We start from the raw sequence: 12,654 nt of genomic DNA on the forward strand, positions 1-12,654 counted from the left end.
TTTGGTGCCAACCAAAGAAGTAACCTCAGCGGAAGCTGATTTGCAACCATGAAAATTTTATTTTATTTTTACTATGTACCAATAGGTAAATACTGTAAAAGTTGCAATAAAAGGTTTATTTATTTATAGGTATGTATCTATTGCACTGTGTACTTCTTACTCATTTTGTTGCTTCATTGGCAGGTATCAGTCCTCTGACATTCATTTGTTAGTTTTATCCATTCTTTGTAACATTTTTTATTTTAATTTAAGAATCTTTTCATTTCTATATCAGTTTTATGATAATTTTCTTGTATACATATTTTTTTTCCTTCTCTTGTATTTGTATATATATATTTTTTTTAACATTATTGGAATTGTAAGTTACATTGCTCATTGTTAATCTTGTATTGTTGTATTTGTGAAGGAGACACATTAGGGGTAACCTGTTGTCTCCATAAATAAATAAATAAATAAATATCGATAATATCCTGTAAAATTTGATTACAAGCACTTCTATCGTGGATACAGAATATAACTATTCTCATTCTGGTGTTAACCTATTTATTAGCCTGGTATTGATGAGATCCAAACCATTCGATTCCAATTATAATTTTCCATTAATAAGGCTCACAATAGGTAAACAACTAGTAAAAATCCCATCTTCCTCTCTCTTACGTGATTCTTATGTTGGTCAACAATACAGCACGTATTTTTCTACCTTTTCAACCGACTTCCCGTTTTCCCAACATATTGAAAATTGGAATGCAAGGAAAAGCTCGATGTGGGCTTTGGGAAATCCTTGAAGAGGTTTTTACAACCTTTTTTTCTCGTTCAACACAACACATTCACCTAGAAAGCTCTAAAGCATCCAGCGCCGCTCCTTTCACCCAACAAAAACGAGCCAGTCTTTAGTTTCTCCAATACAAGCCTATTTGTAATGAAAACGCCCAACTTTTTTCGTTCGTTCAATGAGAATAAATACGTTCGACTCTTGATTCCAACTAGCACTATGTCTTTCAGTCGATTGGTTCTATAAACTTGTATTTCTCACTCTGCACAAATCGTGAAAGGAAACTTCTAGAACTCTGAGTTTTCATCTTGAGCCTGGATTTAATCCAGAAAGTATCTCAACAGATTGATAGGGAACGTTCGACCGGATATCATTGGATTATTAAGATTAAATTTAAAATTCCAATATTCATTTTTGTATCTGTCCTAGATTAAATATGATTCTTTTTAATCCACTTTCATAATTTTGTAGTGCTAATTCATTGATAAGGGAGTGAAGCACACTGAGATTACAATTGGTTATCACAGTAACATTCAAGGAAAACAATACGTTAGGAATCCTCCCACATCGAGTTTATAGATTTTCTTTATCTGACCTCTATTTAGTATATTCACATGAATAGAAATGTAAATTCGAGTAGACCCGAACAATTAAATTCCTTTTATGAGAGGCAACCACAATAATTATTATAAGACTCAGTTTATGGAAACAGCAATTTACGTGTATGGTAATTTGATATGAGAACCCTCTAGTTATCTTGAAGAAAAAGTGATAAATCTGCATATTAGATCTGAGTTAAATCAGAAGTAAATTCTATGTGACTAACATTATAGTATGACCGACAATGTCAGTCGATCTGGAACAAGGACTTACGGTATAACGGTTTCCACCATTAGGAAATCTCATGCATTGACTACAACTATAGAATTCACTATATACACTACAACTATAGCAATCATTTGACTACCTAAAATTGAAGGACTCAAGTACAAGTATAGTACCTATTTACTAGCCTTGACCCTACGGTAGGTGTGTAATGACTAATGTATCACTGATGACACTCGGTACACCTTTTGGATGGTCTAATGAAGATGTGAATTCAACTATTCCTACTCCTATACTGCAACGTCCTACTAATTTTGTGATAGTTTAGAAATGCAGCTGGATTTGAACTCCCGATGGAAAATTGAGTGAATTGTTCTACAAATCGACCAACAAAATATATCACTAAGGAATTCCAATTTTCCTCTTTTTTACTTTCCTTGCCCTATTATAGCCGACTGATTACTCGTTGCCATCGCTCAAACTACTTAGTTTTGCTGGTAACGCCAATGATAATATTATAATCGATTTTTAAATGGAAAATATTTTAATTTTAAGTTTTTGTAATGTATTGTATATGAACATTTTTATATTTTTCACATTTTGTAAAGTTTGTTTAATGATTTTGGCAATAAATATTATTACCATAGGTAAGGAAAGTATTGCTTTCCAAAAAAAATTAAGGTACCCTAATTTCATGTTTTCTATACGTTCCAAGGCCCCCTGAGTTCAAAAACATAATTTTTGGGTGTGTGTGTGTGTGTGTGTGTGTGTGTGTGTGCGTGTGTGTGTATGTCTGTGAACCAGTGAACTCTATACTAACGTTAGTATAGAGTTCAGTGCTGTGAACACGATAACTCCATTCCTAATTAACCGATTGACTTGAAATCTTAAACTTAAGGTCCTTATACCATGAGGATCCGACAATAAGAGATTCAATTCAATATGGCGGGAAAAATGGCGGATAATTACTAAAAAATCATGTTTTTCACGTTTTTCTCGAAGACGGCTTCAACGATTTTCTTCAAATTTATACCATGGATAGCTACCCATAAGCCCTATCAACTGGCATGAGTCTCATTTCTGTGAAAATTTCAGGAGCTCCGTAATATTCTTGAGAAAAATGGCGGATAATGACTAAAAAACCATGTTTTAACGGTTTTCTCGAAAAAGGTTATAACGATTTTCTTCTAATTCATACCATGAATAGCTTATTCATAAGCCCTAACAACTGACATGAGTCTCATTTCTAGGAAAATTGCCGGAGCTCCGTAATATTCTTGAGAAAAATGGGGGATAATTACTAAAAAACCATGTTTTTTACGATTTTCTCAAAAATGACTCGACTGATTTTTTTTCAAATTCATACCCTGTATAGTTATTTATCAGCTCTATAGACTGGCATGAATCTTTTTCCTGGGAAACTGATGGGGGTTCCACTCCATCCTTGAGAAATGGACTGTCCGACTGTGTAACCTCCTTCTCGTGCATGAGGTAGGTAGGTGAGCAGTTTATGAAAAAAAAAACACTTAGTCGAGATATTTCATCTTTAGAACAGCTGTTTTGACGACTTTTAAAAAAATCATCGAATTTCACACTATTTACACAAAGGAAAAAGTACTCTGAAAACAATTATATATACACATATACAGTATCTTTTTTCTGTATAGGACTACTTTTATAGAAATAGAAAAAAAAAAATAAAAATCTTAGTAGCCTACCCTTTTTGAAATATTTAATCACAACATGTTCCGGACATTGATGCCATTTTCAAGTGATATGGAGTAAATGAATAAATACTGCTAGAAGATTCTTATTTTGATCATAAATGTTAGTGTATTCATATGATTTTATGAACTAAAACTATAAATTGTGGATTCAAATTCGCATGATTCTATCAAAAATGGGGTTATTGGTGTCTAATTGGATTAAGTTTATTATTTTATCTCTGTTTAATTTTGCTGCTTTTCATGTACAGCAAGATAAGTTTAAAATATCTGGATTCTATAAACTTAAATGTAGTGATTGCCACAAATTCCATATCGGACAAACGGGTAGAAATTTCCATATTAGATTTAGAGAACATATAAAAGCACTAAAATCTAAAAATTATACACAAAAGTCGGCATTTGCTGAACACTTGATAGATTTAGGCCATAATTTTACAGTTATGAATTCCAATATGAAAATACTAAATTATGTTAATAAAAGTGGTAAACTGAATGTTAAAGAAGAATTTCATATTTATAAAGCGGCAAAGTTAAACAGAGATAAAATAATAAACTTAATCCAATTAGACACCAATAACCCCATTTTTGATAATATCATGCGAATTTAAATCCACAATTTATAGTTTTAGTTCATAAAATCATATGAATACACTAACATATGATCAAAATAAGAATATTCTAGCAGTATCCATTCATTTACTTCATATCACTTGAAAATGGCATCAATGTCCGAAACATGTTGTGTTTAAATATTTCAAAAAGGGTACTAAGATTTTTATTTTTATTCTATTCTACATATATAGTAGTCTGATCGTAGCTGCAAATATGTTGCCGCCAATCGTCATTATGTTATTCCCCTAAATTATTCTCGTTTAAGAATGAGGCTCACAGTTCAATGAGCAAGGAAAGTTGTGTGAGTGTACCACACCAGATTTTTATACTTGTTAATACAATCATATTAATCAAAACATAGCCCGGCGCCCATCTTATACATTTATCCTTACTGAATACTATTATTTCTATATAGAGATACTAATATTAGGTTATGGTTTGGTATAAGAGAAACGTTGTTGATGATGAGCGATTAATGCTCATATAGTTGAGTGATTGAGGATGATGATGATACTCTGTTTTCGATTTTTTAATGAAAGAGATTTTTTGATTTTCAGATTGGTGGCCAGGGCTATCACTAAAGTTGAGCCCCATAATGTCATAATATGACAGTCAATATCATTATATTGACTGTGTACAGGCAGACCCTTGGATAAGCGAAGTCCCAGCTTTGAACGGAACGTACTGATAGTAAATGCAGATAAGATGTTATCTTCCAGCTTCGACGCTAATATTCATGTCCCTGCAGAGCATGTATCAGCTTTTCAAAAATACTCCCACACTCCCACAATAGTTCACTTTGAATCAATGAGCTAATAACATAAACCTTCATGATGCCCCTCAATACTCGGATGGATTAAAATTGTGCATCACGTGGTATTTAACGTGTTATGTGATGTCGCCGTTGAATGGCGCGATCGTTGAATACTGGAAAGCCATAAAATCGCAAAGAGATGATAAATGGACTTCAATGGAGCTTTATTTCATGCCATAAAGTTGGTTGGGCGCAAGCAAACGCCAGCCAGCCATGCAGGCTTTCATGGCTACAATAAAACGGGCATTAAGCTATAGTGAGATTCACTTGGATCTGTCAGCATTGATTGAATGGCAAGCATTGATGCTATACATAGGGAATGCTGACAGTTGAAAGTGGACACTGTGCGTTCACATTACTCGCTTGCCAAGTTTCAAGAATCCTTGCTAGATTTTCCTGTCAGTTGTTCCACGATCGTGCATTTTCTTTGCAATCTTGCAGTTATCAATGCTTTAATGACATTTTGTTTTCAACGATAATTGCTATACACTCCCTACTACTCTTTGCATTCATAGATCTGGTACGATGCTTCCATTAGCACAGTTTTTATGTTCTCTACAATTCATTACACACATGAGAATCTAGTTGGATTTCAATTTCCAATTCTCCATACAATTCTGTCATGAATATTACGAAACAATATTGTATTTGTTTTTTGGAATGTATTTGATTGTTTATTTATTGTTTTGAATAAAGAATTAAAGAATTGAGTTGAGGTCCACCACATCTACACAACGAATAAAAGTATTACAGAAGTGTACGCTAAACCACTTGCAAGAATTGACGTTTGAACAGCACTGTAATAATATTGAATAGTTTTCGAGTTGATTGAAACAGATGAGTTCCCTCTCACAACACCCTTCCCACCACTCCTTATAAACTTTACCACAATTCGTCAGGTGTATTATAAAAATGATAATTAATTCTTATTCATAATCAGCTTTGGACAATGTTCATCAACTCTTATTTGGCAACAATTGCACTCATCTGTTCCCATTTCCATCGGGCTATTTTTATGCGGTTGACTCTTTAGTGTTGAGCAATCAATATAATTTAATGGAAGCTACTTCCGAATTGACTGGACAGCATTAGAAAAAGAATGTGCAGTTTCCGTGCAAGAATTTTGATGTCTGGCTAGGTGTATAATGCAGACAATTCAATTGAGTTGGCTGCATACATGATTCAAGGAAGATACATTGGGTTGGATAGCAAGTGGAAAAAATAATAACTCCATGATTGAAATACCACATGAATTGAATCATATTCACTAATAAGAATGTTTCACCCGATAAATCAATAATTAATGTCTCCTGATTATAATAGATGTGCCGTGATATAAGTTATAGTGTTGTATGATATAAGATATAGAATTAGTGAACTAATATAACATCACATCTATTTTAATCAGATTCTGATTCTAGAGAATAAACGAGGCACTGATTACAAATAAACCAAAATTGATCTAATTATGAATAATAATTTCATTTTAAATGGGATGGATATAGTAAATAACTTACATGAGGCACTTGCACTGACAGATGGTCCGTTTTGTCCCGGACTTCCCGTTTCAACTGGAAAAGAAAATAATATGAAACAATGTCTTTGAAAATAAGAAATTTTTCTAAGAATTATTAATTGAACTAATCTTTTTGAATTATGAAGAGACAATAAGTTCAAGAAAATGAGATAGAATACAAAGTAGAACTGTGATACAACTTCTTATCTATTCTTATCTATGTTAATATAGTTTTCTTGCGCTCTAATATTGTTGAATCTGCAAATGATTCATTGTTAATGACTTGGCAAATGTTGGATATATTTGATTGTATTTTCAGCTGAATAGAGAATTATGGTGATGATGATGATGCCATATTGTGAAGACTATCAGGGTTCTTCCACTGATTTTTCATTCCATGGAACTCAGTAACTACAGGAGCCTCATGGTTGAGAATTGATTGATAATATCGAATGATCCCAATCAGGAGTTTTTGAGGTATCTTCTGATTAATTTCAAAGCATTTGACGTGACGTCAGATTCATAAATTGTCCATTCGAGACCGGGATGGATAATGTAATGAATGATGATATTATAATCTGTTATCAGAACTGGTAAGCTGCTTGATCCTTGAAGGGAGAGGAGGATTCTGAATAATATATCGATGGACAGCATTATTCATCTGAATAATAAATGAATCATCATTCATTCATGACCCTGATTGGACAAGTATATGTGACGACCTAGAACCACTCTCCATTGCCACTTCCAAAATATGATCTAATATACGGAACGTATGAATTGAGTAGACAGTCTAAGGAGAACTAGAATTTAAGCTTTCATATTATGTGAATGGATTCTTCTTAGGGGAAAACTTATTTGAAATTCACACGGAAACTAGAGTGACACATTTTCAAGGTGATTCCCCACTGGAGACACGTGTCTTACACAACGAACCACAATGACAATTCACTATTCATATACATCATAGAGGGAAATACATTTTAAAATGCAGACAGGGAATTATCATAGCGTGAGAACTTGCAATTGTCAGAACTGTGATCCGCATATATTGGCGTTGTGTGTGAGAGGGAACGGAGTGAATGAGCTGCATTCAAATAGAGCGGCGCGTAATACCGGTTGGAAACAGAAATGTAAGTGGTTTACGATGACATGACACAGGGGAGACCCTGTGGGAGGCAGACAGCAAGCTGCTCTAATCCCGGAGGATGCGAATTATGGAGGAACACTGGCAACATACAGACGGGAATTCTCCAGAATTCCTTCTGCTAAGCCGTGCGAGCGGCTCATGCCAACTTCAACGATAGCATGCTCTAGGATGAAGACCATATTCTCACTAGTGAACATAATTAGCAACGAAAGTGATAAGACACGATTAAATTTGGAAACTTGGAGATTCAAGAAAATCTAGAGAACACACCCTGAGAACACTCTCTTCTCTCATGAAAATTTCATGCTCCAGTGGATGAAATACTTTTTATAGGAACATAATTTTTTTGCAATACAGAGACAAATAGTGAACTACATTGCTTAATTTCCTCAAGATAATTGTTTTTTTAGCAACGAAAGTTATAAGACACGATTATATTTGGAGACTTGGCGATTCAAGAAAATCTGGAGGACACACCCTGAGAACACTCTCTTCTCCCATGGAGCTCTTATGCTCCAGTGGATGGAATACTTTTTATAGAAACATAAATTTTTGCAATACTGAAACAATGAGTGAACTAGATTCTACCATTTCCTAATGATAATGGTTGATAGATTATCAAGCTTCGAAGCATTCAAATTATAGGAATGAGAGAATATAAATGAGTTTGTTAAAGAATGTGAGTGAGATATCGCCCTATCAAGCAGGTTATTTATTCGAATGAGAATCTAATGAATCATTATACTTTTGATGCTAAGATGTGGATGAGAGAGTTACATAACTGAAGTGAATTATTTGTTTCGAAACTCATTACATATGAGGAAATGTGAAATTTGAGAAACGTCATTTTAAATACTTTGACATGTCGAAGTGGAAGTTGGAATGTAGTACACGATAGTTCGATGTCAAAAATATATTTCTTGCTCAAGTGCACTGACGGTATGCAAAGCACAAGACCATAAAGATGGAAGTTATGATAGCTCAAGTATTTCTTCCCAACAGGAGATTGTCTGGACTTTTACAAGTGGCCATAAGAGCGTATTGCAAAGTTGAGAGAAAAAGAGATAGTGGAGAGTGAGGGTGTAAGAAAGTAGAGTGAAGAGAGACGAGGTGGTTTGTTTTGGAAAAGTTTTATAGGATCATACTCTTCTATCGCTCTATGATCGTTTTCAAGATATGAAACTTGTAGAGGACAGAACACGTATTTGCATTGCTAAGCAATACGCTTCAGACATGGATTCCTGATAGCGATCAATCTCTGAAATCTGAACTATAAGTCGAGCACTCATAGCAGGCAAATTTAAGTAAAGTTCGTCGCCAGAGAGACAAAGTCGGTATTTTTATTCGAAACTATCGATCAGCGCCGACTCGAAGGCCACATATAAGTCGCAAAAGCCCAAGGCAGGAGGAAGGCTTCCAGCTTCCAGCCGACTTTTGAAACAACTAAATCTGAAACTTGGAGGCAGCCGACACCGCCGCTGATCCTCGATCATGTCCCGAGAGAGGCGGTAGGCGAGGGGGCGGTACGGTGCCAGTGTGTGGCCAACTTTTGAACACTGCGATACCAGAAAAGCGATACCGCACAGCTGTGGCACGCCAGAAGTAACGGATAGGGGACATTTTAGATCATTTCTCAAACAAGAATAATAGAACAATACTTTTTGTTTCTTACTAGTTTTTTTTGTTGAAATACTTTTTGACCTCTCACTCACACAGTCCTTGTGAAGAAAAATCCAGTTGTGGAATGATTTAATGATATTGTTTCAATTTTTGATTGAGTTTTTGAATACTCTTGATCGGAATTTGGAGAATCTTAATTGTACTGAAAAAAAAAACATGGAGAATCTTAAGAAGCCCTCACTGTCACTACTATTATTGAAATAAAATAACATTTATTTTCCTTTTAGTCTACAATACTCTCATCAACTTGGAAATCATCCACTTTCATATAGAAAAAATATTGTAGAAATTTGAAATCGCGGTTCATATTCCAATTATAATTTGTATTATGCAGTTCATTATGTAAGTCTTTGTCTCTTTGAAACTCCAATTGAAACTTCAATTGAAACTCCTTCAATTGAGTCACGTCTCCTGGGCCGAATTATTTAGAGCCATTCAAATTACAGTAAGTGACGAGTAAGTGTCATGACAGGTAAGTGAAAGTAAGTGACAACAAGTAAGTGACAGGAATCATTTAAAAAAACTTCTAAGCACTTTTGAATCATGCGATTCATGGATATATTTGGTGAAGACGAACAAAAAACATGTTTTATCAAGTATAAATCAAATAATTATTGAGCAAATGACTTTGGATCTAAACTCACTTGGAGATAAAAGCTCCATTAAATACCATTTATTGCTTCATAATCGAACTAATTGCTACAACTTATAAAAAAAATAATCAAGACTCATAAAAGCCTTTGGTCATAAATGAATTTCAGAAATTCAAGGAATTTGAGGAATGAATTAAATGATATGTATTGGATTGTTGAATTATTTAGAAGAACTGGATTCAAGAATGAATTGTTCACATTCAACATTTTTCTCAGTCATTCACATGGTAAATATTCTTGGAATGATTATGCAGGAATGAAAGTATACCATGAAGAATAGGGAATGGAACCATTCTACTGGATCTCAATCGACCAGTATATCACATAAGGTAACATCTCTGATTTGAATGATTGCAAAATGATGTTTTCGGAGTCACTCGTGCATGGTTGATTTACCTAGATATTTCAACTTGAATGTTCCAACTAATCTCCCTCATACAGGTGAAAATTACAAAGCAAGCTCAACTCCAAAAACGTGCATGTTGATACATCAGACTTTCTGCTTTCCAATTAATTACCACCAACAAAAGAGAAAGCAGCGACGAACTAGAGTTGATTCAGAGCCATTAATAGTGTAGTTGCAGCTTGTCGCATAGGAGAAGAACTAGTATTTAATTGGAAAGATCTCGAATTACAGTCAAAGCATGATGTTCAAAGAGATTTGGAACAGATTCGTTGTTGTCTCCCATGACAAGGTCTTCCCCGTCCCCCGGCAGCAGTCAATGCCTGTCTTGGGTTGGGTTGCCTCTAACACGCGCGCGTCTTTTGAACAACACGATCCAACACAGTTTGTCGGCTCATTTTCGCTTTTCCACCTTTGTCGTCTTGCTTCACCTCCTTTGTCAACCGACTTTTCCTCCTCTTTTTATTGACGACTTCTTAGCTGCCACACCCTATATTGCATCGCATCTCTAAGAAACCCATGTCAGATGTTCAAGGAGTAACATGGAATCCATTGAATCTATTGATAAGTTACAACACTATGTTCAATAATAATAAATATGGAATTTGTTGTGAGATATCAATTCCACAATAAACAATAGAGTTATAAATTTGTTGGAGATATCAACTCAATTTTCCCATCAATTGAATTTTCGAAAGTTGCAGTGGGAGGGCGTTTGCAGACTTTGCAGTAACATTAAAATGAAAGGATTTCTGAAGCACTATTCATCAGTCAATCTTGTAGTATTACTAGTTTGAAAGTTTGTTTTATCCAGAAACGTATCACTTTTTACACTGTTGAATGGATTTGTATATTTCTTGAAAACATTGCTCTCCATGGGGACCTGTTAAAACCCATATCGACTTTGTATAAAAAGGAATTAAAATGTTAAATCCTTTTTTTGTGCATTTTTGATTAGGAAAGTAAATTGGAATTGATTTTAGATGGTTATTGTATCTCTGTTTAAAATCGATCGAATTGGATACAGATTAGCATTTTTATGGCTGTCAAGATAGTAGTTTTCCCATGAACCACAGAGACGACATCAAGTTACCTGAAGAGATCTGTCTCATAGCTAGTAAACCATTGATCCTAATAATCGCAATAACAATTTGAAAAACTTTGCATCATCCAAGAAAAGGTTCAAATTGAATGGTTATACAAATAAGCCAATTGAGGTGACTTCAAGACTTGAAACAATGTTATTTGTGAAGATCAAAGACAAGTTTAGGAAATGGCTGGAGGAGATAGTGGCCGAGAAATGCGGTGGTGGAGTAATCGACTAATGGCTCGAATGAGAGCAACGTGCAAACTTTACGGCTACAGGGCAAGTTGAAGGAAGATTCAGCTGTAGGGTGAGGAGTGTGGCACATGTAGTGTCGTGATAGTACTCTTACTTCGAATTTCTTCACCTCCCTGATTCAAACTGATTTGTTTTTGTAGAATTATGAAGAATAGTACTCATTGATATTACTGTTCACTTCTCGGATCGATTTATTATTTTCTTCTTGTGTTATTTTTGAGAACTTTATCATATTCTTCGTTGAAACAATCTATGGAGGTTTGTAGCAAAAACATATCGTCTGTGATAGTACTCCAGCTCAAATCTTCGTCACATCAGCGATTCAGAGATTCGAATTTTCATTCGTAGAATACTCATTGGATCGATTTATTATTCTCAACTTATTAAATTTCCAAGATCTGTCACATTATTCGGTGGAAACATTTTGCCATAAAGTTGTGTAGCAGAGCTGTGTCTCTTGGATAAAATTCAAATTTTCTTTGAAATGATTCTCAAAAATTTCTCCATTCTTGGATCTAATTACAGTCCCTACCACCTTTCTTTATGATGTTCGATAATACAGTATCAGTGATAATATATGATGAGTCTTCATGAGGAGTGATTCATTATTGGTCTATTCATTGTGATGATAAAAACTTGTTACTCAAGTTCATACTCAAAAAGGTAAGCTGGTGTAGATCGTTCCTAGAACATGTGGTTCGTTTGCAATAGAATCTTAACCTCTTAAGACTCGGAAAAGTTGATAAGAGAATTCCAAATTCTATTGTCAATTCAAACTTCAAAACAAGGATCTTTTTCGAAACTGCTACAGCAATGGATATAATGGAGAAATGAATCTATGAAAAGATACAGAACAGCCTATAGATAAATTTTTCAAAACTCCTCAAGTCACGACTTTTCCAATTCCCAAGACATGAGAGGATCTCTGATACGAGGACCTAGAATGAGGACTCAACAGATGAGAGAAAACCAGTTTCTAAAACTGAAAGATGATAAAACTCGCGAGAAATCTTCAAATTTCTAATTGAAGAATGTCAGTTGATGGTTCGATTAAAATATTACCGATGAACTTGATCCGTTCATCTTTCATGAAATATCAAAGCTTGCGAATCTCACTCAATGTACTTTTCACCTCAAATTATTCCACAATCTCTTATCTG

General features: G+C 34.6%; 1 protein-coding gene across 2 annotated transcripts in view; it reads right to left on the bottom strand.

The window, feature by feature from the left end:
• LOC111048075 (suppressor of lurcher protein 1) overlaps positions 1 to 12,654 on the bottom strand; it is a 202,327-nt gene that overhangs the window by 29,191 nt on the left and 160,482 nt on the right. For both annotated transcript variants that reach the window (XM_039432421.1, XM_039432426.1), the window contains exon 9: positions 6,268 to 6,321. In XM_039432421.1, coding sequence (XP_039288355.1) covers positions 6,268 to 6,321 — 54 coding nt within the window. The remainder of the gene's footprint in view (positions 1 to 6,267; positions 6,322 to 12,654) is intronic.

This window comes from Nilaparvata lugens, chromosome 1 (genome assembly GCF_014356525.2).
Source record: "Nilaparvata lugens isolate BPH chromosome 1, ASM1435652v1, whole genome shotgun sequence".
Lineage (NCBI taxonomy): Eukaryota > Metazoa > Arthropoda > Insecta > Hemiptera > Delphacidae > Nilaparvata > Nilaparvata lugens.